We start from the raw sequence: 25,599 nt of genomic DNA, 5'->3' as shown, positions 1-25,599 counted from the left end.
TTTGCTGGATGGTGACAGTCCCTGCATGGTGTGTCAGTAGTGCATTGCGTGACTTTCCTACATAAGATTTGTAAACGGAAATCGTCTGTATTTTCTGTGGTGACTGGATTGATTGCAGAAGCACTTCTACTGTTCTCCATTTGTAGCACTGTATAACAGGCTGAACATAGCTGAAAGCAAAGCATAATGGCCACTTCACTTTCATGTCAGTAATTGATAAATGGGACATGCATTCAGATGAAAACATTAACTCTGGCACTTTTGATGCAGTATGTGTGGGTTCACCAGTCATAATAATGTTACAAAAGCAAGTATAAGGAAAATTATTAGAAATCTTAAATTATTAGCGATCATAGAAAAAAGTGGGAGGCCACCTATTCCTGCAGATATACCATTACGCTTTGCTTTCAGCTATGTTCAGCCTGTTATACAATTAAGGATTAAATTTTTACTAATACTGTAGCTTTCGATTCTGGAGAGAGCTAGCTCGTACATATATCAAGCTCTAGGAACCAATCCCCATTAAATTTTTTATTTTTCTTATTAAAAGTACAGTTCCGGTGCATGTGATCTGTACTTCCAACACAACACAATAAGCTACCCTGTAGTGAGTTCAGCTTCAAACAAGCCACCCTGTAGAGAGTTCAGCAACTCAACAAGTCAACCTAGAGAGCTCAGTTAACAACAGTCGAGACCACAAGTCACACTGCAGCTATAACCGAATAGTTCAGCTATGTTACAAGTAAATTGTAGAGAGAGAACAGCTACGATCATGCAAGTCACCATTTTCAGCTACAAATCAGTAATACACTGCACCCTGTGGAGTGATCAGATACAGTAAAGTAGTCACCCTGTAAAGAATAAATCACCCTCCAGCCACAAACAAGTCACTCTGCAAAGAACTGAGCCATGTTACAAATCACCCTGTAGAGAATATGCACAAAAATGCACACATGATATAGTCTAATGTGTATATAATTCTTCCTGTAGTAAGCAAAAAGGAAGCTTATATTCTGGCTATTCTGGTCAGCTTTGGTGTACGCAATTACAAAACAAAGTGTTGTTTATATCAAAATATCCACGCTGTGAAAAATGGATGCAGCCCATAAAGCCTGGGTAAAAAAGATGTGAAATCAAAAGGCAGCCAAAACTATCTAAAAGGATATTATAGTCCCTATCATTTTTAATGATCATTAAAACGATTGGATTAACATCATTGTGTCCACTACCTTTGACTTCACCTGTTTACCACTCTGGCTTCTTTGGGTGGAAGGGGGACACATTTTTTTCCAAGCTTAGCGTTTTGGTTTAGATATTCATTTTCAAATTATGCATAAAATCATGCACATGCCATAAATAACACTAAACTTTCAAGTTCACTATTTTTCAACAATAAGAAATATGAGAATTGCTAGAACGAACTTTTTACATACTGTACAAACACAGGATTTACTTAGCTTTATAGACTCTAAATGTTTTATTTTCAAACACTAGTTTAAAATATCTGTTATACTCTTGTCTATTAAACCGGATAGCATCACAAAATCTTGGCCAACTGGCAGGCTGCAATCCTGGGATATCCTCACTACCTGTAACAGGGTCCAAAGTGTGACCATTCACAAGATCCAGTTGATCAGGTAATCTACAGTATTTGTTGTTTGGGTCAGGATTAATTATACAAATACTGTCCTCCAGTATGATGTAGTGTGTATCAATTGCTTTAAGAATATCGTACACATCTTTAGGGCTCCTCTTAGCATACATCTGATATACCTGTGTAAAATAGAAAGCATACAGTATGTACTACACACACAGCACCTAAAGTCAATCTATCCCAATGTACTGTATGTCATTAAAACCTTTGTTTTTCTAAGTAGTGAGTGTGTGTGTGTGCGTGCGTGAATTATTTACAGTATGCTAAAGCTAACCATTTTGTCCTGTTAAATATGTAGATGCAGTGGTTGGTTGCTTGTTCCAAGCAACAAACTACAACTGAAGGGCATTCAAATACAATACCGTATAGTAAAAAACTTTGGTAGTATAAAAGTGTGACGAAACCCCTCTGTTGAAAAAAATTGGCGGAAAAAACTTTGGTGAATGAAATAATGTTCGCCAAAGTTGTTACCGCCAAAGTTTTTACTGTACGGTTACTGTACGGTACGTGAGGATACAAGGTGTCAGCTCATCAGTTAAGTAGTGTAGTAAGTGTATAGGTAGATGGTGTTGTTGTTGTAGCAGTACTTTTGTAGCTACTGATCTAACGACATGCTAGCTAAGGTATGCTTCGCTATCTCCTGCGACACTGAGAGTGACCATATTAACTCCAGTAGCAGAGGTTATCACATATATCAAAATATTTGGCCAAATCCATTGCAAGACGATGAACTAGCCAGATGTGCAAACAGGAAGCCGGTTGGAAATGCTATCCCAAGGAGTGCGTACAACTGTGGGACACATTCCTAGGAAGATCAAGATCTCCAAAGTCAGCTCAATCTTTATTGCGTGGTGGTACAAGCTGACCTTCATCTCAAGTTCTAGTTATTCAATGTGCTCATGTGATCATCTAAAACAATTGGCGACAAAAAACTTTGGCGAATTGAACGCTATTCGCCAAATTCACCAAAGTTTTTTACTATATGGCATTGTGGATGTGGAAATTTTGGTAAGGCTCTATCTACACGCAAACACATACAGATATATCATATACCACTTTAGCATGGGTGTTCAAAGGTGCCGCTTAGGATTTAACTCACATATTGCCTGAGGCAGTATCTTGATATTTCCCAGGAAATATCATCGGAATGTGGTTTGCTCGTTGCTTTTATGTTAACCAACCAGTTCAAAGATATGATATGCTTTGACTCGTTATATTGGGAGACATGAGCGTTTAATTGTGGGTTTATATGTACATGAACAGCCAAGTTTCAAGCTAGAAGAATGCTATGTACACCTATATTGTACTTTGCGTGGGAGGATCAAAGCGATGCCACATATCATATTGTCCATACAGTACTGATCAGCTGCATAACTGTACTGTATGAGTCATACAGTACAGTTATGTTCTTAATTGGGAAAATACAGCACAGTTATGTGGAGAATTTATTTAAGGAATGTTCCGTAAACAATACACTGTAAATCACTAAAATCAGCCAAACTAATCCTACGAGTTTGTTCTACAACTAGGAATAGATTGTATAAACACTTACTGATTGTCTGATCACAAAACTTTTTAAACACGACTCCACCAAGACAGCACGATTCATCACATGCGTGACATTGTAAATTGCCAAACTAATTCTATTAGTTCATTCTACGACTAGAAATAGATTAGTAAACATTTACTGATATCCTGATCACCGAAAGTTGCAGTGGTTTGAAGACTAGAGAAAATTGCTCCAAGCTAGACAACCAGGAAGTACAATATTACAGTTAACGCACTGCCTATGCTTGAGTGTATGAAAAATACAGCACTCGGCTTCACCTCGTGCTGTATTAGCCTCTTTACACACCCCCTCGTGCTGTATTTTCCATACACATGCGTTGACAGTACTTTAACTGTAATTTATTGTACTTTGGGTGAAAAGAAGTGTACTTTTATTTCCATATTGTACACCTGGCTGCACACTTCAAAGCTGGCAGGGTGCTATATTTGTTCCAACTGTGCTGTATTTGCCCAAGTGTGCTGTATAGGGTTGGGCGATATTGAAAATTTCCTCCCACGGTTATTGTGGAGCTTATTATCACGATTATTGCAAATATCACGGTATTGAAATGAACTATAGCAAGCACACTCAAAACTGTTTACACAGTATATTTGCATGGGTGAACTTTGTTTACCAGCTACGGGCGACCAGCTACCACAACCGCAAGGAGTTTGGAAAAACCAGCCTAACTTATAGTACATATGAATTTTGAAGGAGACATAGCTAGTTTCTATGTATATAGCTAGCAGATAATTTACTAAGGCTTACTAATGTGAAGCCAGAATTGTTATCCCACAATCACAGTAGTGCTGCATCCAGTACACGTGCCTCGCCTCGCATATATTCTAATAATTAGCGCGTCGCTTCGTGTAGTAGTGCATGGAGTAGTAGCGCATGGAGTAGTAGCGCATGGAGTAGTAGCGCATGGAGTAGTAGCGCATGGTTTAGGCTTGTTTGCTAGTACAAGGAGGCTGAAATACTGATTGACAAGTACAATATGGCGTTGTTAACACGTGTAAGTGTGTAGTTGCAGCTGTATTCCCGCTATGATATCACAATAACCGTTTATACCAGTATGGCGGTTTTTCAAAAACAAGGCCGTATAGGTTATTGCCAGCTGTAATATCGCCTTGTTACCAGTCATACGGTATATCGCCCAACCCTAGTGCTGTATTTTCCCAATATAGCACTGTTGAAACAGTAAACAAGTTGAAACTGTAAACAAGTTAAAACAGTAAACAAGTTGACCAAAGCATGACCAATGCCAGGCACATTATTGCATTCCTTTCACCAAACCACTGCAATGTTATGAAGCCATTCAACAATTATGACATATCATAAACACATAGAACAATGCCATGACCTAAACACAAGTGGGTGAATTTCCTCCTATAAATGCACTCTCACCCGCTAAACACGATAGCAAGCCTTTCTATAACATAGTCACAAACTTACTTATGGGCATTAAGCGCCTCAACTGAGGAACAAGCAGTTGGCCACTTACTGTCGCTCTCGGCAGCTCAAATTAATTAAAGCTACATAGCTAGCTTCATCGTGCTGGTACAGTATGAATAATGCCTCGAATAATTAATCACTGCAATACACACGGTCTCGAATTTATGCGGATAGGCACTCATCTCCTGCTAGCTACTTGGCATCACCCCCAACTCTTTGCAGCCACTACTTTAGTACACCAGTTAAAGCACTGCCATGCTTGTGCAGTATAGAAAAATAGCACTCGAACCTAATACAGCACTCAGCTTTGCCTCGTGCTGTATTAGTCTCTCGCCCACGCCCTCGTGCTATTTTTTCCATATTGCACTCACAGCGGTGCTTTAACTAGTATATATGGCTAGATTTCTATGAGGTTTTATTGTAAACTAGGGGGTAATGTTGAGTGGGCCTCTCCTGTGGTGTTGCTATAGAAATTTTTAAGTTAAGTTACACATGCGTAGCAAAATATTTTTAGACAGGGGGGCTTGTTGTAAAGCATAGTCAGCATATGAAACAAGATTTCTCTGGGGTCTTGGGGCATACCTATACACCCACAGAAATTTTTTGAAGATTTAGCCTTTTCAGATCAATTTTGAGAGCATATTCACACATTGACTGCATTATTAGAACAACTGACTGCTCTATTAGAGTATTGTGATCTTTTGCAAACTAAAAGCAGAAATTTATTAGCTCCCATTGCCCTTCCGGGTTGCTACGCCTATAACATGTACAGGATTATATTCATGTATGAAAAAAATTCAATTCACAAAAGTTTCATGTGTTCAATCAAATATGTGCCTGGATCTGCAAGAATTTTTGAATTCTATTTTATTACATTTTCTCTATCAACTGGCATGAAACAAAGATTTTCGACTCCTCTTGTTTTGGAGATTACAATGCTAATACGTTTTTTGCTATTATCACCTTCTTTCATGCGTGTTCATCCTCACATCAATACTCAACACTCTCTACTATGACAAGTCATACAATATAGACCAGATCACCAGTCAACAATGTGTACCTTAATGATAGTATGGATGATAACTGTTAGTAACAACACTGATATGTTGGACAATATGAACTTGATCAAAGTTTTGATAACTGTGCCTCCTCTTGGAGCTTGATATCCCTGGGAATAAGGATAAGCATCTACGCAACAGTACCATATACACTGTCCATAGGCACAGTACAGGTATCAATCAATACATATGTATGCAGTTAGAGGATGTACATGTGATAGAGTGCAACGACGATAGTGTTTTCATGCTCAGTATAAATGTTCACATAGAGCAATCACATAGAGCAATCACATTACAACAACAATGTACTCATGTAAAATGAGTGCTGTGTGTGAAGGCTATAACATTGTATTTGGAGAATCACTAATGAATCAGCTACAGGGTGTAATTTCAATAGTAGGTACGTATTGTATTGCATGGAGTCAGCTACAGTGCAACGATGTGTATGAAAATGAATGGGACCTACTTTTGTTGATGTCTGAATGATTGTGTCAAATTTTTACTTTATACTCATGTAGTGTACATATGTATATACACAAGTATAAGAAAATGCACTGTAGGGAAACTAGGGATATTCACTTCTTATTGTTTTGCAGTATTTGGACAATACGTACTACTCTGATCCAGTTTGTTTCAGTGCTTTTTACTGCAGTACTATACACAGTCCCTACTCTAGTTTAAAATTCCTAATTTTTCTTATACTTGTTTGTGAACTTTGTTTGCAAGCTCATGACTACGCTTTTCACAAAACCAGTCATAATATCATTTATAGAGTTAATCACAGCACTCTATATTATGCAAGCAATCAACTAGCATAACACCACTATATAAATTTGTTAAACTATAATAGTAAGCTGGATTCACGTAACTAAACAACAATAGTGCTAGTCATAGCAAAGAAATGCAAATACATTTAGCTTGACATTTAGAAACACAAGCAAGTTTGCCAGTTGACTTTGCTGGAAAACAACACTTATAAATCATTAAACTATATTCATCTAGTTCGCCATGATACCGTATAGGGGGAAGTTTCAATGGGCGAAAATTTTGCGGTAGAGGGCAAATGTGGTTAAACTTTCGTTGTGGACGGCACGCTCAAAACGCATAGCCGTGCGCGTAAACAATGCCCATTTATTTTGTCAATAAATGAGCGTGGCTCACGACGATTATGATGCGAACATACACTGGCACTTGACGATCGATTAAAGTGGGTGTGGCTCTACACACAGCAATGCACGTGGCTTCGTGCATGCCTTCAGATTGCTGCAACACACCTTGCTAAATGGGTGTGGCTCCATGTATGATTAGTTACATACAGCAATGCACAATCCAAATAAGTGGGCGTGGCTCGCAAAAGAAGCTGGGCTGCTGCAGGACTTTCCAAATTGTTAATCAATCTGGACACCACAGCTAGCAGCAGCATTCGCAGGGAAACTTTCGCAGTTTTATCAAAAACCGCAAAATACGCAAAAGTTTAGCCCATCGAAATTTTCCCCTATATGGTATTGAACAAGTCACTCTCACTGAATGATATCAGTGTCTCACTAAGTGGAATCTCCGTTGAAACATTACAATTACAATATCAACTGCCAACTTTGAAAACCACTGAGCCACGTTTGTTCAAATAGTTTGGTGCAATGCCACGTGTATTCCAATAGTTTGATGCAATGTAACAAAAAATACATCAGCATGAATAAACAATTTGTACATATCAATTCACTTACTCACAAGGATACCACTGTGTATGTCCAACATTATAAGTGTGTACCTGATTGCTTGATCCATTCATCAAGACACACGGTAGTGTGTCGTGCGGCCCAAGAAGCCGTCGTGCCACCCGTGAGTATATTAACAGGAAGAAAGAAAACGCAATTTTCAGACCTATGTAGCTCTGTGATCCCTTATCCGATTGGAACTAAATTTGCTAGAGAGGTGCCGGCCAGCAAGGGGAGTCTACACACCAAATTTGAAGAAAATCGCTCCAGCCATTTCCGAGATACGAGTGAACAAAATTTCGTTTTAATTTCTTCGTTTTTTTTCTTCTACTTCTTCATTTCGCACACTTCGCAAAATCCGCCATAAAACACGAATGCGTGCTCGGATCGGACTGAAGTTTGGCACACTTGAAGGGCTCATTAAGGCGGATCTCTGTACCAACTTTGGTAGGAATCTGATGAACATTCACGGAGTTATGACCGATTATTTGCGTAAAATAAGGTCGAAGGTCTGTCACGCCTACAGGGTAAACTCCTTTGAGGAATCAGGTGAAAATTGCTATGTGGATGGAGCAACCATCGTAGGAGTGCCTTTTAGTGGTTTGAAAGGAATCGGGACAAAGACCACGGAGATATGACACAAAACCCGACCTGTGTCAAAATTACGCGATCGATTTTTATGAATAAAAAACTATTAGTTTTCGTGTCTATCAGGCAAACCGCTTGGAGCAATGAGCTGAAAATCACTCTGTAGCTGGAATAATCATCATAGAAAGTCCTTGCAGTAGTACAGAAGAATCGGATTACAAACCACTGAGTTATGATTCGAAAGGCAACTACGTGTAGCAAATGCGAGATTGGGATACTCTAATAGAACAGTCACCCTAATAAAGCATTCAGCTGCATTTATAATTTACTCAATTATATTATATTGCAATTTATTCTGTAGGGAATTCAGCTACAAACAAGTCACCCTGTAGTCAGATCAGCCAGAAGAAGGTACCTAATAGAGAGTTCAGCTACAAAGAAACCATCATGTAGAGAGTTCAGCTCAAACAAATTGCCCTGTAGAGAGATCAGCTAGAAGAAGTTACCGTGTAGAGAGTTCAGTTACAAAGAAACAATCATGCAAAGAGTTCAGCTGCAAACAAATCACCCAGTAGAAAGTTCCGCTATGAACAGATTACACTGTAGAGAGTTCAGTTAGAAACAAGTCATCTTGTAGAGAGATCAGCTAGAAGAAGTCACCTTGTAGAGAGTTCAGCTACAAAGAAACCACCATGTAAGAGAGTTCAGCTGCAAATAAATCACCTGTAGAGAGTTCAGCTAGGAACAAGTCACCCTGTACAGAGATCAGCCATCACCCTGTAGAGAATTCAGCTACAAACAAATGACCCTGTAGAAAGATCAGCTAGAAGAAGTCACCTTGTAGAGAGTTCAGCTACAAAGAAACCATCATGTAGAGAGTTCAGCTGCAAACAAATCACCCTGTAGAGAACTCAGCTACAAACAAACATGCCCTGTAAAAAGATCAGCTAGAAGAAGTTACCTTGTAGAGAGTTCAGCTACAAAGAAACCACCATGTAGAGAGTTAAGCTGCAAACAAATCACCCAGTAGAAAGTTCAGCTATGAACAGATCACCCTGTTGAGAGTTCAGTTAGAAACAAGTCATCCTGTAGAGAGATCAGCTAGAAGTATCACATTGTAGAAAGTTCAGCTACAAACAAATCACCTGTAGAGAGTTCAGCTATAAAGAAACCACCATGTACAGAGTTCAGCTGCAAACAAATCCCCTGTAGAGAGATCAGCTAGAAACAAGTCACCGTGTAGAGAGTTCAGCTAGAAGAAGTCACATTGTAGAGATTTCAGCTACAAAGAAACTACCATGTAGAGAGTTCAGCTGCAAACAAATCACCCTGTAGAGAACTCAGCTACAAACAAATCGCCCAGTAGAAAGATCAGCTAGAAGAAGTTACCTTGTAGGGAGTTCAGCTACGAACAGATCACCCTGTAGAGAGTTCAGCTACAAACAAATCACCATGTAGGGAGTTCAGTTACAAAGAAACCACCATGTAGAGAGTTCAGCTGCAAAAAAATCAATCACTCTGTAGAGAGTTCAGCTAGAAGAAGTCACCTTGTAGAGAGTTCAGCTGCAAATAAATCACCCTGTAGAGAATTCAGCTACAAACAAATCACCCTGTAGAAAGATCAGCTAGAAGAAGTTACCTTGTAGAGAGTTCAGCTACAAAGAAACCACCATGTAGAGAGTTCAGCTGCAAACAAATCACCTGTAGAGAGTTCAGCTAGAAACAAGTCACCCTGTAGAGAGATCAGCTAGAAACAAGTCACCCTGTAGAGAGTTCAGCTAGAAGAAGTCACATTGTAGAGAGTTCAGCTATAATGAAACTCCCATGTAGAGAGTTCAGCTGCAAAAAAATCACCCTGTAGAGAACTCAGCTACAAACAAATATGCCCTGTAAAAAGATCAGCTAGAAGAAGTTACCTTGTAGAGGGTTCAGCTATAACGAAACCACCATGTAGAGAGTTCAACTACAAACAAATAACCTGTAGAGAGTTCAGCTAAAAACAAGTCACCCTGTAGAGAGATCAGCTAGAAACAAGTCACCTTGTAGAGAGTTCAGCTAGAAGAAGTCACATTGTAGAGAGTTCAGCTACAAAGAAACTACCGTGTAGAGAGTTCAGCTACAAACAAATCACCCTGTAGAAAGTTCAGCTATGAACAGATCACCCTGTAGAGAGATCAGCTAGAAACAAGTCACCCTGTAGAGAGTTCAGCTAGAAGAAATTACCTTGTAGAGAGTTCAGCTACAAAGAAACCACCATGTAGACAGTTAGGCTGCAAACAAATCACCCAGTAGAAAGTTCAGCTATGAACAGATCACCCTGTTGAGAGTTCAGTTAGAAACAAGTCATCCTGTAGAGAGATCACCTAGGAGTATCACCTTGTAGAGAGTTCAGCTACAAACAAATAACCTGTAGAGAGTTCAGCTAGAAACAAGTAACCCTGTAGAGAGATTAGCTAGCTAGAAACAAGTCACCTTGTAGAGAGTTCAGCTAGAAGAAGTCACATTGTAGAGAGTTCAGCTACAAAGAAACTACAATGTAGAGAGTTCAGCTGCAAACAAATCACCCTGTAGAGAGATCAGCTAGAAACAAGTCACCCTGTAGAGAGTTCAGCTAGAAGAAATTACCTTGTAGAGAGTTCAGCTACAAAGAAACCACCATGTAGAGAGTTCAGCTGCAAACAAATCATCCAGTAGATAGTTCAGCTATGAACAAATCACCCTGTTGAGAGTTCAGTTAGAAACAAGTCATCCTGTAGAGAGATCACCTAGAAGTATCACCTTGTAGAGAGTTCAGCTACAAACAAATCACCTGTAGAGAGTTCAGCTACAAACAAATCACCCTGTAGAGAGATCAGCTAGAAGAAGTCACCTTGTAGAGAGTTCAGCTATAAAGAAACCACCATGTAGAGAACTCAGCTACAAACAAATCGCCCTGTAGAAAGATCAGCTAGAAGAACTTATCTTGTAGGGATTTCAGCTACAAACAAATCACCCTGTAGAGAGTTCAGCTACAAAGAAATCATCATGTAGAGAGTTCAGCTGCAAACAAATCATCCTGTAGAGAGTTCAGCTATGAAAAGATCACCCTGTAGAGAGTTCAGCTAGAAGAAGTCACCTTTCAGAGAGTTCAGCTACAAAGTAACCACCATGTAGAGAGTTCAGCTGCAAACACATCACCCTGTAGAGAATTCAGCTACAAACAAATCGCCCTGTAGAGAGACCAGCTAGAAACAAGTCACCCTGTAGACAGATCAGCTAGAAGAAGTTACCTTGTAGAGAGTTCAGCTGCAAACAAATCACTCTGTGGAGAATTCAACTACAAACAGATAACCCTGTAGAGAGTTCAGCTAGAGTCAAGTCATCCGTTAGAGAGAATCCCGTAAAGAGTTCATCTACGTACAAGCAGATCACCCTGTAGAGTGTTCAGCTACATTTCAAGTCACCCAGTTGAGAGATCAGCTGCAAATTATCCTGTGGGGGATTAATTGACATGTAATAAATATATGCTCTCTTTTTATATTATGAACTCTTGATATAATTTATGTATTATATATATAATTTGTACATTTAGTGATAAAATCAGAATGAGTTAAAGTATTTATAAAATCTGCTTCATCTTTTTCTTTTTCCTGTGGTAAAGAAAAATATATAGGTTAAAAAGCCCTTTGGGGTATACAAATACAAAAAGAAGTGAAATCTAATCAAAAACAGCCAAGCTGTAAAAAAAGGAGTGCGGCCCTTGAAAAGGCTATGGTGAAAAAAGATGTGAAATCCAAGGTGGCGGCCAAGAAATGGCTGTAATGGTAGGTTAATGGTAAAAATTTTAATAATGACAATTCAGGTGAATTTTGTGCCAATTGACCAAGCGGCACCAAATTCACCTGAATTGTCGTTATTAAAATTTTTACCATTAACCTACCATCACAGCCATTTCTTGGCCGCCACCTTGGATTTCACATCTTTTTTCACCATAGCCTTTTTGAGGGCCGCACTCCTTTTTTTACAGCTTGGCTGTTTTTGATTAGATTACATTAATTATACATTTCAACCAGTATTACAACTAGTGAAGGACTTTGATTAACAAAGTTTTTCTTGGCTTTAAACAATTCATTTGTGGAAAAGCCTTATAAACAATTCGCTAAATGACTTCATCACCTCTTTTGAAGTTTACCTTGATCATGAACAAATTAATATTTTTGATCCTTAACATTATATATCCCTGTGGTATTCTCAAGTATTTGTCACAAGAATGTGGGGATTGTCTGGTCAATACATAACCCATACATTTGAAATAATGGCCAGGTCCTCTAACAGCAGTCTCTAATCAATGCCTTGGGGGGGGGAGCAATATTTTTAAGGATGAGAAACATCGGGAAAAAAACACAATTTATAAACAATCCCAATTGCACTATACAAAGGTTCAATGATAACTGTTTTACTGCTACCCCTCCCCAACACATACACATCCTTTAAAAAGACCTCTAAACCAGTCTTCCCTCCGTCAAAGACTAGAGTCTGGAGCAACACACACACATACAGTGAAACCTTGACACCAACCAAGTGTCTTGACTACAAACAGATCCTGAGTTTCCAGGTCAGTTTACTACCTAAGGAATAATTTGGGGCCAACGCTAAGTGTCCAGAATATGCAGGTGACCTCATTTTTAAAGTATCCTGATTAACAGGTTTTACTGCACACAGCCTATATAGGTGTTGAAACACTTACAACCAGGATCAAGTCTCAATCATACAATCAAGGGGCAATTGCACAATGAATCAAGTGATAAAGACATCCGCTAAAGTGAAAATCAAGCACCTTTGAATTGATTTTTTTAGCAACACAAGTAAAAAAATATACTAGGCTTTTGCAGTTGATAGTTAAGAATCTAGGCTCACTTATAGGTGAAATCAAGCGATCAAGGTAAAAATTTAACAATCAATGTTCTTGATTCTGGATGCAAGTGTACTGTCAGTATGGATGTGGCTGACCCTTGTTAGAGAGAAAGAAAGCATCACTGAGATGCTCTAAACACACAATTACAAATAACTCAGACACATTTGACCAAGAATACATGTAAAATATACACACTAACACTGACAAGGACACAAAAGCACTCACTGATATTTCTGAAAGCCACATATCATTTTCGTGAAGTAGCTTCACAAAATACGAGTACCTGTACCCTACACAACACGTTATGCCAAATAGAAACTGGCACATCCTCCAGAGCCATGAAAAACGAGACAAACAGTTCTCTGACTCATTGTCTGTTGTTGCTGTTGTTGTCGTCAAAGATTTTGTTTCACCACATTGACCAGAATCTTGATGTAGCGATAAATGTTGTTTAGATCCTTTATTGTTCTGTCGTTCATTTCTCCTTTTCCTGACCTCTTGCATCACAGAAGGGTTGACGACGAGGTTGAAGACGACGAGGCTGACGAGCTCAGGGTAGGTCTACACACGTACATCGGTTTCGTACGATTTCATACGGATTTTAACCACCACTTGCTCTCTGTGGCACGCTGAGCACGTGAAGCAATTGTTTGATTCCTCGGATTGATTCGGAATGGCAGACAACAAGTCAGATTGTAGTGGTCTATCTTTGTGGACACTATGTGTGTTTATTTTGGCTCCATTCAGGTGGATAGCGTCGGATGTCGCCTCCATTGAGCTCGCCAACGACAGCTCTGTGGTGTTCCTCTCACAGGTACGTAGCTATTGTGTGTGCTGTGTTTTATATCTTCCACACGTTAGTTTTAATTTGACCCTAAGGATTAATTAATAATGTGGAAGCGGTGAGTTGATTAAAGCCCCCCGGTGGGTGTGGCTACATGAGGGGGTGACATTAGCTACATGGCTCCGTTTGATAGAAGCGCAATGATGTGATTTTTTTCTGCCATTTCAAGTTATCTGAAATAACAAAGCTGGCTCCGGTGATATGATAGCTTCCTTCTATCTTAAAATGTGTTAAAAGCTATGTATAGTGCGGCCATAGATTATAGAGAGGGGATAGAAAACTAGTTTTACGTGCGCACTCCTCACCTACAGTTCCATTTACACCTTTTAAAAACTCTCTTATAAACGCTTGTAGAGAAAAGTTGTTTTCTTCGGGGTTTACAGCAGCACAAGGCGACTTCATAACTCGAAGCAGAGCTGCCTAATCATTGTTGTCGAGGAGTAAGCCGTGCCACAAATTCGCACTCAGTTCAAAGGGCATGAATCGTTTTGAAGTTGAACATGTTTTTGCCGTTTTCAATCATGACAACCAAAGGACTCTTTCGTCGAAGTTTTAATACGTTTCAGGGTGTATGGCATTCATCAGTGAATGGTTTTATCTGTCAAGAATTATCCAATTCCATTCCCGTCGCTGGTAAGGTGTACCACAAGCTCGTGGGCTGGTGTAGGTGAGGAGTGCGCACCGGAATAAAACTCGACCAGGCAGCGGATAGTGGATGGAATGCCTAGATACACAAGTGAGCAAGTGAAAAGTGGTCTGACGAAAGAGAGAAAAGAGAGAATAAACGTCTTAATGATTAAGACAAAATATACATTACAAGCATACAGGGGCCTAGACACAGGGGTACCATGTGCTGATGGATCAGTACAGGAGCCCTGGCAAGACTTACATTAACTAAAGGTAAATTAAATTACAATACACAAAAAAAAACAAAAAAAAACTATATCTACATATATGTAATACTTAAAGTTTACCTAAGGTGGTCTAAAAGATCCCAGCCCGGGGAGGCTCTAGAATTAAAAATTCTGTAAGAACAGGACACAGCAATGCGACAACAAGTTGGAATGATATCCATGCACCTCCTGTTTTTGCCAGCCAAACTGTAACTCTGTAATGTTCTCTAGAGTTATAGCCATATCTTTTGTAGTATAGCTCAGTGGTTTTTAATCTGATTCCTTGTAAACCTTTCTAAAAAATCTAGACAGCAGTGATGGGGCCTATGATAGCATGGTATGTGGGCACATAACTTTTCCAATTTTTCATGACTTGTAGCTTTTATGGCATCACACCATTGTCATGCAATTTTAATTCCTTGTTAAACATTACAATAAATGCAAATTCTGTGTGCCAGTTATGACCTGTTGTGTGGCGAAGTGTAGTTTGTTCCCACATGCCGTAATTTCGCAGGCCAGTGTCAGTCACATTATATATACCTATTTTCAGCTCATTCCATTATTAACTATTTTGCCTAGTAAGCATAATATGCATGGCTATAGCAATACTTTTTTTATCATGTAACAAGACTCATGATCAGTTGTGCATTTGTTACATGTACAAAGCTATGGTTAATACAGGTAGCTAATGTCATGACTGTTAGCACGATTTCTTTTGAACAACAAAAGCTTGGCTGTTTTGTGTGGATAATTATTACACACATGAATATGTTTTGGATGATAACTATTATAGCTAATCACCAAGGTGTATGGCAGTTATATGAAATAAACATACTGCACAGCAGGTGCGGTACTAACTGTGTCTAGAAACCAATCAGCTTTTAAAAACATTATAAATCCTTTAATAGAACAGTCTATGCAGTCTACACTAGGCAAATCAAGTACAAACTATGAATCTAGGTCCTATCCATTGCTAAAGACATTACCTATTGTAATACAATGTAGAGTAAACTTTAGTGACATAAATTGTTAAGCAAAATTGTTTCTTCAAATTGTTTCTTTTAAGCATTCTAAGCTCTTCAAAAATGATTAACAATTTATTTCTTAACTTCGAGACTGTTTTGTTACAAGGTTTCAAATGTTTTCTGTGAAGGCCTGGAATGGGAAGATTCAACTGTGAGACTTTGGATTTTTAATTAATTGTGAGCAGCAGCAGCTGTAGTTAATTATCATGCTTCAAAGTGAAACCATACCATTCCCTTTCAAAATGTCATCATGACTATGATTAAAGCTCTACTTTGGAAACCAGTCGTCAAGTTCTCCATAGCCTCCCCTATTAAACAGCATCTGCATGATTAATGTGAAAATATTTACTTACATAAGATCTTATTTCTATGTGCATAATAACAAAAAAATAATGCAAAAACTATTCAGTTGTCAGACATTGGCCCAAATAAACTGCTAAGACTACTATTCCACCTTAGCCCATTAAAACTATAACATGCAAAAAGCATACCATTTCACAAAAACTGTACAACTCTGTGAACAAGTACTGGTAGTAAGAACAACACTTGCTAAATCTGAATATTAATATCTATACATAACCTGAAACAAACAGTACAAAAGATGCATTTTCAGACACATCAACAATACTAAAGTTAGAATTTGCTAAGTAGCCATATTCATAATACCTTCAACTTTAAATATTTTTTAATTGTTCATTTTTCATAAAAGCAATTTTTCTAAGGTTCCAAAAACAAAAACCTTGTATCTGTGCCTACTTTCCAATGGTAACAGCCTGTAAAGCTATTTCCTGAACAAGATTAACAGTATCATCCTCCAATAAGCATCCACTACCATCTAGTTTGCCATTAATCCCAATCATGATAAAATCGTATATCATCCATCCCAGTTCTATGCCAGAAAGCAATGTTGACAAGCAATCAAAGCAAGAAAATGAGCATATAGCAATAGCTATCCAATGAAGTATACCCTGTACTTCTCCTGTTTCTCGATTGTTTTCTATTATTTGTCTTTGATCCTCTTCTTTGCTGTCACGAAGCTTAGAAAGTGTGAAGTTATTATTATAGTTTCTTTTCCTATTACCTTTCTTTTTGTTACAGCAAGTCCTACAACATATATAAAGGCAACTCATCATTCTTAAACCGCAAAATGCCAAGAACAGAATAAACAACAGTGTCTGAATACAGGCCTGTAGATAGTTTCCAAGATAGAAATTTGTAGCTCCAGTAAATGAAATCATGTTTAGAAGTAAGGCTTTCCTTTTACTTTTACCACCTCGGTTGATACAAATAATTTTGCCATCATCATCAAACCCTTCCACAGCATGACAAGCCTTTAAATCACAATGGTTAGTTCGGTTGTTGTAGTCATAACAGGCAGTTAGAATGCAACTACATATTCCAGTAGTAGTGTTGCATAAACCAATGCGCAAATCAGGCGGATCACCACAATCTGATGACAGCTGGCACTGCACAAAGCTATTATTGGAAACTGCTCTGCATTCCACTATATGTTCTGCTACACAATATACAAAAAGTATAATATAACATGCATGGTCATTATCATACAATTATACATTGTAGTACTATATAGTAGGGATCATAAAGGTATGGCTAAAACATCACCAAACAACCAGCCTCACTTCTTCATAATTAAACAATGCCAGTCAAATCTAGTAATACAGGATCCTCGGATTTTAGTACTTGTAATACCAACTAGTCTTTCTGATATTGGATCTTGACAACTGAACAATACTCCAGTACCTCATACCGATTCCTTCAACCCAGATCCTCAATTTGAGAGCAATTTAGAAGCATTGTATGTACCCCAGTGACCACAATAGTGCAGTCTGTTCAACAAGCCCCTTAACTCAATGAATTCCTCATTCTTCTCCCTTTTAGTAGTCAATTTTCATAGTGTTAAGAATAGGCAAGCTAAACTACAGGCTTTCCTTGTACACACAACATATATTAGGTAAGATCCCATCTATATAATAGATGACTCAATATCAAAGTCTAAAATATTTCGTAATGTTTATCAAAAAGATCCATGTCATTGTACTAGTTGACAATAATATTCCATCAAACCAACCAGAGACAAGATCCACACTCTTAAACACTCTAGTATAATTCTTGGTTCTTTTTCTGTCTGTCTTCTGTGTCAGTTTGGGATGATTTAGCTCATTGTGTTTGTCAAGCAAGGCAAAATTCCCTTATTCAGCTCTCCTATTAGGAGGTGATCATGACTTCAACTTCCCAGGATTTGTCCAGTGCACTTGTCAAACTGCTTGTAGCTTAACTCTTTCAATGCTTTTATTAACAAGTCTGTAAGTTGTGAACTGGCAATTTAAGAATCCAATTGATTTCATTGCTTTGCTACATATAGTACATATAGTCTATGTGTGGCTTACACAAGAGTTCGTAATCAATGATGTTCAGGATTTTGCCTGACATTCGTTGTGCATTAAGAATTTGGCTACATTGTAAACTATAATAACAGTCATGTCAAAAGCTACCTAATGCCATATGAGTGGCATCAACTGTTCTGTTATTGTAAGTCAACCTTTTTCTGTGGCATGTATTTTTGCTTGCAGTTTGACAATTATTCTGCCTATTATTCTAGCATTCTGCTTGATGCTTTCAGACACCTATTATGCTCAAAATTATGCCAGCATAATAGGCTGGTGCCTACACCAATTACATTGAAATCAAGCTATGTAGTCTTGCGTGGCCAGGCCACTTTTTCTCTTTGTCACTAGATAGGGAGAAAAATGGTCTGGTCCAGTTTGAATTCCTGTGCTTGTTCTTGACACACCTCCAAATGTGACATCATTGCTTTGTACATGCTGCTGTAGACCAGTGATGGATCACATTCCTATCCCAACAATAACTGGGATCATAGAGCAACTGTAGGTATTCAAACCAAACCAGTCCCTTTTTTCTCCTTACCCAATGATACAGTCAGTCTGCAATGTGCATTTTCAACCACTGAGAAAATCAACTATCAAACCACACTCAAAAAATTACCAAACCACACACAAATGTTAGCCTTAGGTACCAAATCAGTGATGCCTGTGATTGGCACTACTTTTTTGTAAATGCCTTGTTGTGCAATTGGCCAATATGTATAATGTTGTATCTTGAATGAAGCATCTTCTGAAAGTTGTGATACTCACTCTCAACCCTTCTTAGTTAACTGTACTCTTAACCCAAACCATTGGTGACTGTATTGTCAGGAGCACACAAGGCTATAAGCCATTGATTATCATGCAGCATACATCAATTATTTGCAAAAATTACATGAATTATCAGCACTATGATATTCGGCAATTTACTAAGTTAGCCATCACCTGATTCACTGCATGTCCAACCTCTTGCACTGAATCACTTGGATTTAACCTTCACAGTGTATGTTAAGCCATAATTTTGGTATTTATGCCTACCTCTATTTATTTGTATATAGAAAATGTTCAAACTAATCGCAAAAGGAAATATTGCTTTTGTTATTCTAGATCTTCCATCCTAATGTCGTAAAATGAGAAAAGGACAGCAAACTAATATATATATATATATATAATTTCACAGGTTGTGACACTACATCTTCATTTTATGGTAAGGGTAAGAGATCAGAATACAGGAGGCATGGAATTGTTTCAATAATGTAACACAAACATTTGCCTACATGGCACTCCACCCTTTATCGACTATAGATATTGATTCTTCACATTTCAAGTTGCTAGAGCATTTTACAGTAATATTGTATGACAAAACAAGTGAGCTACCATGTGTGAATGAAGCTAAAAAGAGTTTGTTTTGCCACAAAGGTAGGATGATGGAGAAGCTACCGCCAACACAGGATGCACTGCTGCAGCATACCAAACAAGTGGCATGCCAAACTGCAATATTGTGCACCAGTGAGCAACAGATCCCACTCCCAGAAGGCTGGGGTAGACACTTAATGAGTGCAATGTCTGGGTTCCGGTGTGGAGTACATTACCTATAGCTGCTAAAGCTTGTAGTGAACTAGTCAAGTGTAAGTGTAAGATCTGTGGTGGCAGATGTTCATGCACAAAAGCTGGTTGGAAGTGCACAGAACTCTGTAACTGTCATTGAGAAACATAATTAGCAAATACTGAGAGTGATGACACTTGATATATAGTAAAATTTAGTAAATCATCATTCAGTTAATAAATTATCATTCTTGATTTAGTTTGACTTGATTCATTACGCACTGTTTTCTAAATAGTGCAGGTATTAGCTATCAACTGTTTTCTGATATTTTAAGGGTACTCTGTACAGTTCATGTATGGCTCCCATGAAATTACCATAATTCATAAATTGTTTGGGCAGATACTGTGCAGTACTTTCTTACTGGATATAAGCTAACAGTAGAGCACACTTTAGTCCAAATCCAACTGCTAATTTGCTGTAGAATGCGAATTATAATTTTTCTCTTTAAACTAGTACTTACATTTTACACACTAGAGCCTTGATACTTTCATGATACACTATACAGAACAGTATAAACTATTGTGTGTTTTATTTTTTGTATTTTATATAGCTTCTCAATCATCAGATACTCAACTTCCGGTTTGACTCTACCACTGGCCAATCTTTCTTTTCACCTCCATGCTATTTGTCACCCAAAGTTGCTATCAAAAAACCGCAAGCACTCTTTTTAAAGCAAAATTACTACAGTAACTCATCCAAAAATTTTATGCCTTTTTGGTGAAAAATGACAGACTATAGTTCTATTTTAAACATAAGGGTGTAGAATAGCAAAGGGGCATGCCTGTTGCCTAACACATAGATACTAAAAATTCAGTAATAAGTCACTGACTAATTAGCAACCTTTTATTTCCATCAATGTAAAAGATAACCTGTTTCACCATGTGACTTAGGAAGCCTTACACAACTGTACAGAGCACCCTTAATATCGTGATAATTAATAAAAAGCTTATCTGATATGTGAAGGCCACTGAAAACACTATATAATGAGTGTTTTTAATGTTTGTTCTTGGTATGGTTAGGCAGTGGCGGAGGAAGTAGTTGATATGAGGGGGGCTGACCAGGATCCAGACTTATAGAAAGGGGGGTCAAAATGACCTGAGGCACTACACATTGTCTCTGATTTGATAACGTGAGACCAAAAAAAGGTCACAACCAGCTGACAACAGCTGCTCACCTCACCAGCTATGCACTTATAGCTGATAAACTACATAAAAATCCTTACATAGCTTGCTATACACTGCTGTAATACTTGACTGCTTTATTAAAGTGACTGCCCTATTAGAGTATCTCAATCTTTATCACGGTTTTCAGCCCCACTCCAAGAAGGATAATTTTGGCGTGATATCATTCTAAGGGGGGGGGCTAATCCCCCTCGACAGACCGAGGGGGGTTTCAGCCCCCTAGCCCCCCCACCTTTCCGCCTCCTATGTGGTTAGGTTTCTATGGGTACAGATAATTGTTTAGGTTTCTATGAAGGATGCATATGACTAAGCACATATTTCATGTTTTATTTTATATAGACTAGCTACATAGAGAGAGATTCATAGTGCAGAAGATATTATTAGACTACAGAAAGACTTGGACATCATTGTTCAGTGGGCCCACACATAGCTAATGAAACTCAATTTGACAAAGTGTGAACACCTAACTATAACAATAAGAAAAACCCTATAAATTCAACATACAATATCAACAGTCATTTCCTCTCTAAGGTCAATTCTGCCAAATACTTAGGAGTCATCTTTACTCACAGCTTGTCTTGGCATGATCACGTTGTTGCCATTTGTAATAAAGCAAATTCTACACGTGCATTTTTGCAAAGAAATCTCAGGCAATGCTCTCCTACTACTATAATTAAATCACTTGCTTACCTCACTTATGTATGACCGATTTTGGAGTATGCCTCTATACTGTATGGTCCCCTTATGTCAGAACTGATATTGCAAAACTAGAAATGGTCCAACGTAAGGCTGCTCATTTTGTCTTCAACAAATTCTCGGCATACTCCAGTGTGACCTCCATGTTGTCTCAATTAAACTGGCAATCACTTAAAGTAAGAAGAACTAATGCCATCATCACCATGTTTTACAAAGTTATCAACAACCTTATTTGTATTGACTTCTCATAAGATCTCCAACTAGTATTGTCATCTATCCGGGGCTATCTTAAAAGATTCATCAGTTTACCTGCTAGGGTTGACATTCATTTCTCCCACATTCAATTCGATTTTGGAACTCACTACCTACTAACTTAACTAATGCGCCTGACTTAAACACATTTTGTCACGCACTTCATCTTTATAGACAGCAGTAATTTTAAGTTTACGTCTTTTCACATGCATACAACACTCAATTATGAGGTATTTGCATTAAACAAATTAAATTAAATTAAGATATTTCATGCATGCGACTTGCATGCGACTAGTAATAAACTTGGTATACACCTATAACCAAAAATCGTTTACGAAATTTGAAAGATGACTGCCCATATTTCATCTTTCAGAAAAGTGACTGCCTATATTTCATCTTTCAAGACAAATTTCTCCATAAAATTTAGTAATTTTAAAATGAGTAAATCCGTAAATTTTCGACTCCGTAAAATTCCGTAATTTTTCGTTACCTACCCCTCGACGTAGCTAGTAAAAGTATAGAGAGTGTTATTTAGAAATGCAACTATACCCGGGCGAAAATTGGTCAGTGAATTGGACAGCTGTCAATTGCCCTAGGGGTGGGGACAGACAAATCCCCATTTGGGGTGTGGAGACGCCTGAGGGTGTAGAGCATGAAATTTCATAAGCGATAAGCGCCACTGTGGTCCTGTTTAGCCACATATATATATAGCGTCCTAACCGATATAGTGGTCAAAATTGCTGCCGCGACCAAATTAGCTATACTTACATGCGTGGCTTTTTATTTCCGAGCAACTATAGCTATATAAGTTACTCATATCTTTACCTTTCAACAGCAACAAGCACGTAACCAGCAACGTAACCCTAGACGTAATCTTCATTGCCACAGGCCGTTTGGTCAGTTTACAGCAACTTCTCAGTTTCAAGTCTCCTCAACTCACAAGCCGGCGATATGTGCAGCCCAAGTGGTGCAGCTAGCCTGCATGTAGACCTATTGTATGGTTTATGGTTTCCTTTAACGGCGTTATAGCTACGGTTTTCATTGTAAAAACAAAACCGGTGTCATTTCATGGAATTGAGCATGACGAGGTGTGCCGTCCTATTAGCTATAGATCATGTGCGCGCTAAGGCGTGGCACTTCATTACATCATCAAAATAACGCATCCGAGGGCAAAAAAACGGCAAGAAATTTTTTTAATGCTTAATATAGTAATACAAATGAATCGTGCTAAAAGATAGAGTAGCGCTGGTACAAAGTAAGTTACTGGGTAAAAGTATATAATATATTTGCTGCATGGCGAGTTATTCCGCCTAAGGAAGGTCTTTGCAATAGAACGCTCGACACTTTTGCCTTCACTTTTCTCGTAAACTATCGTGAAACTTGAAGCCGTAGCAACTTTTCCCCGGTTTTTGCCAGACCATGGCCACGCCTTGGCATGCACAAGGTCTATACAGCAGTAGCTAGCTAGGAGAGGCTACCAACTGGGTGCAGCCATTCAAACTTTCTTGCTATATAGTTATGGCAACTGCAACTTTCAGCTCTAGAGAAAAAGACCTGCATTATATGATAAAAAAGAACTTGCACCAACAGCTTTCTGTTCTTCTATGGACAAACAATGTTCACATGCATGGTTATGCACCGGCATGCAAGATACTGGATTTAGTGTGAAGACATCCATTTCCCTTGCAGGCTTATATAGCTACCTCTAATTATACTTGCAGTTTAGTAGTTTGATCAGTTGTATAATTATTTTAGATAAAGCAGGCAACTTTTTTGTCGTCTTGTTTATGTATTAGCTTTGTTGTATCAAGAAAATTAACATGTACAGTTGTATGCAGGGAGTCAGACATGTGTTCGATCAAGTTAATAACCTTTGATAAACATGTATATTATTGGGCACATTACATGGTGTATAATTATATTGCAACATTTTGGTGTGCTAGACAAAAGTATATTTATTGCATTGTTGCAAAGTTGACAAAATTAATTTAATGGACTCGTTTTACTAACTGTAGCTCGAGAGCTTGTACATATACCAGGGGCGGATCCAGGACCTGGCAAGGGGAGGGGCACAAACAGGCCAAGTTGTATGTGGTTGGGGCATAGATATTATTAGTTGGGAGACCCAGATTCTCTTGTTAGTAGCTGCATCCTTGAAGCAGCAAATAATATACACCTCTTAGTAGTATCTCACTGTTGATTTTCACTATTTTGGCCTTTCCAGATGGTTGTGAAGTCTTAAAAGCTGTTTGAAAGGCTCTGAATGTCTTAAACAATAGCAACACGATAATTATTTTTAGAGGCGCTTAGTACTCACGAAGGTGCTGGGTGACAATTTCATAGTTTGACTTTAGTTTCAGGTGAATTTAAATGCTAGTAAAATGTGCATATTTTATAAGCTGATCTTGGCCTGACATAAAGTTCAGTATTTTAATCAAAAGTAGCTATATGGCTCCTCCACAAGGTGAGGGGGGGCATTTGTTCCAAATGCCCCATCCTGGATCCGCCATTGTATACCATATGTCCGTGCTGCTGCAGGGAACCAATCCCTACTAACTTAAAAAAATTTGCTCGGTAGTATTGAAGTAGAAAAAGTGTACTTGTACAATTCAGGTGTGAACTGCACTTCCAACACAGTAAGTCATCCTGTTCAGCTACAAAACAAGGCACCCTGTTGAGAGTTCAGCTTCAAACAAGCCACCCTAGCTGTAAAGAGTTCAGCTACACAACAAATCACCCTTTCGAGAGTTCAGCCACATGCAACAAGTCACGCTGTAGAGACTTCAGTTCAGTGCTCAAATTGTAAAATAACATGAAGGTATACTAATTTCTCAATATGCAGACAGGAGGAGGGTAAATTAGCTAACACTTCAACGGTTGTAATTTTAACCATCAGAGTTTAGTCATCAGTTTGCAATATTAAGTACATATGCATGGTGTTTGTCTAAGCATCTTATAAGCCCAAAGCAAAGATTATAATATTCCTTTTATGCCCAGTCAGTATTTTGGCCACAATTAGCAGTCTCACTTCTAGCTCTTGGATGTTAGAGGTTAGTATATGACAACAGGCTATTTTAAAATTATTACTGTTCATGTGCTTTGCTTGATTGTTCTATTAGAATGTATGCCTTGTTTTTTAGAGTAAATCGATTTGGGACCATCCTGTATTCTTACATTCACTGTTGGGATAGTTCTCACCTCCCTTTCACCTGTGATATTAACTGCAGAAAATCTGTTTCATGAGTTTTACATTATATATGTTTTAAACTGCTGCAACTTGCCAAGCATTTTGTACTATTTCTGAAAAATTTTAAAACAATTTCTATACCCCCATATACCCTCAATTCGAGCTCTGCTTCAGCTACCTGGAGAGTTTAGCTATGTTACAAGTCACTTTGTAAGGAAATCAGGTACAATCATGCAAGTCACCATGTTCAGCTACATATTAGTCATGCACCATAGATAGACCAGCTACACTCATATCACCATGTGGAGAGTTCAGCTGCAAACATGTCACCTTGAGATTCTGGCTGTGAAAATTTCAGCTATGACCAAATCACCCTGTACAGAGATCAGCTAAATCGTGGGAACCAGTCACCCTGTAAAGAGTTCAGCCATGTTACAAGTCACCCTGAAGAGAATTACAAAACAATATGCATACACATAATACAGTCAAATTCACATAATTTTTTACCTTCTTCTTGTAGCAAAGAAAAAGACAAAGGAAGCTTTAAAAAGCAGGCCCCTCTGGCCAGCTTTGGTGTATGCAATTATAGAAAGAAGTGAT

General features: G+C 38.3%; 1 protein-coding gene and 2 long non-coding RNA genes across 3 annotated transcripts; 1 reads left to right on the top strand and 2 right to left on the bottom strand.

Annotated features, from left to right (window-relative positions):
- Positions 1–1,382: 1,382 nt before the first annotated feature.
- On the bottom strand, positions 1,383–13,487 carry LOC136258808 (uncharacterized). Its single transcript, XM_066052153.1, has 3 exons — positions 13,139–13,487; positions 5,719–5,826; positions 1,383–1,773 (listed from the first exon to the last, which is right to left on the bottom strand). The coding sequence occupies exons 1-3, from the start codon at positions 13,415–13,417 to the stop codon at positions 1,450–1,452; spliced, it is 711 nt and encodes a 236-aa protein (XP_065908225.1). The 5' UTR covers positions 13,418–13,487; the 3' UTR covers positions 1,383–1,449.
- Positions 13,488–13,518: 31 nt separating this feature from the next.
- On the top strand, positions 13,519–25,402 carry LOC136258574 (uncharacterized). Its single transcript, XR_010702839.1, has 4 exons — positions 13,519–13,600; positions 13,661–13,727; positions 24,953–25,222; positions 25,275–25,402. It is a non-coding gene; the product is annotated as an uncharacterized lncRNA (long non-coding RNA).
- On the bottom strand, positions 16,355–22,772 carry LOC136258571 (uncharacterized). Its single transcript, XR_010702836.1, has 2 exons — positions 22,638–22,772; positions 16,355–17,191 (listed from the first exon to the last, which is right to left on the bottom strand). It is a non-coding gene; the product is annotated as an uncharacterized lncRNA (long non-coding RNA).
- Positions 25,403–25,599: the final 197 nt, after the last annotated feature.

Source organism: Dysidea avara, chromosome 6 (genome assembly GCF_963678975.1).
Source record: "Dysidea avara chromosome 6, odDysAvar1.4, whole genome shotgun sequence".
NCBI classification, from domain to species: domain Eukaryota; kingdom Metazoa; phylum Porifera; class Demospongiae; order Dictyoceratida; family Dysideidae; genus Dysidea; species Dysidea avara.
This window is presented reverse-complemented; position numbering and strand designations above follow the sequence as displayed.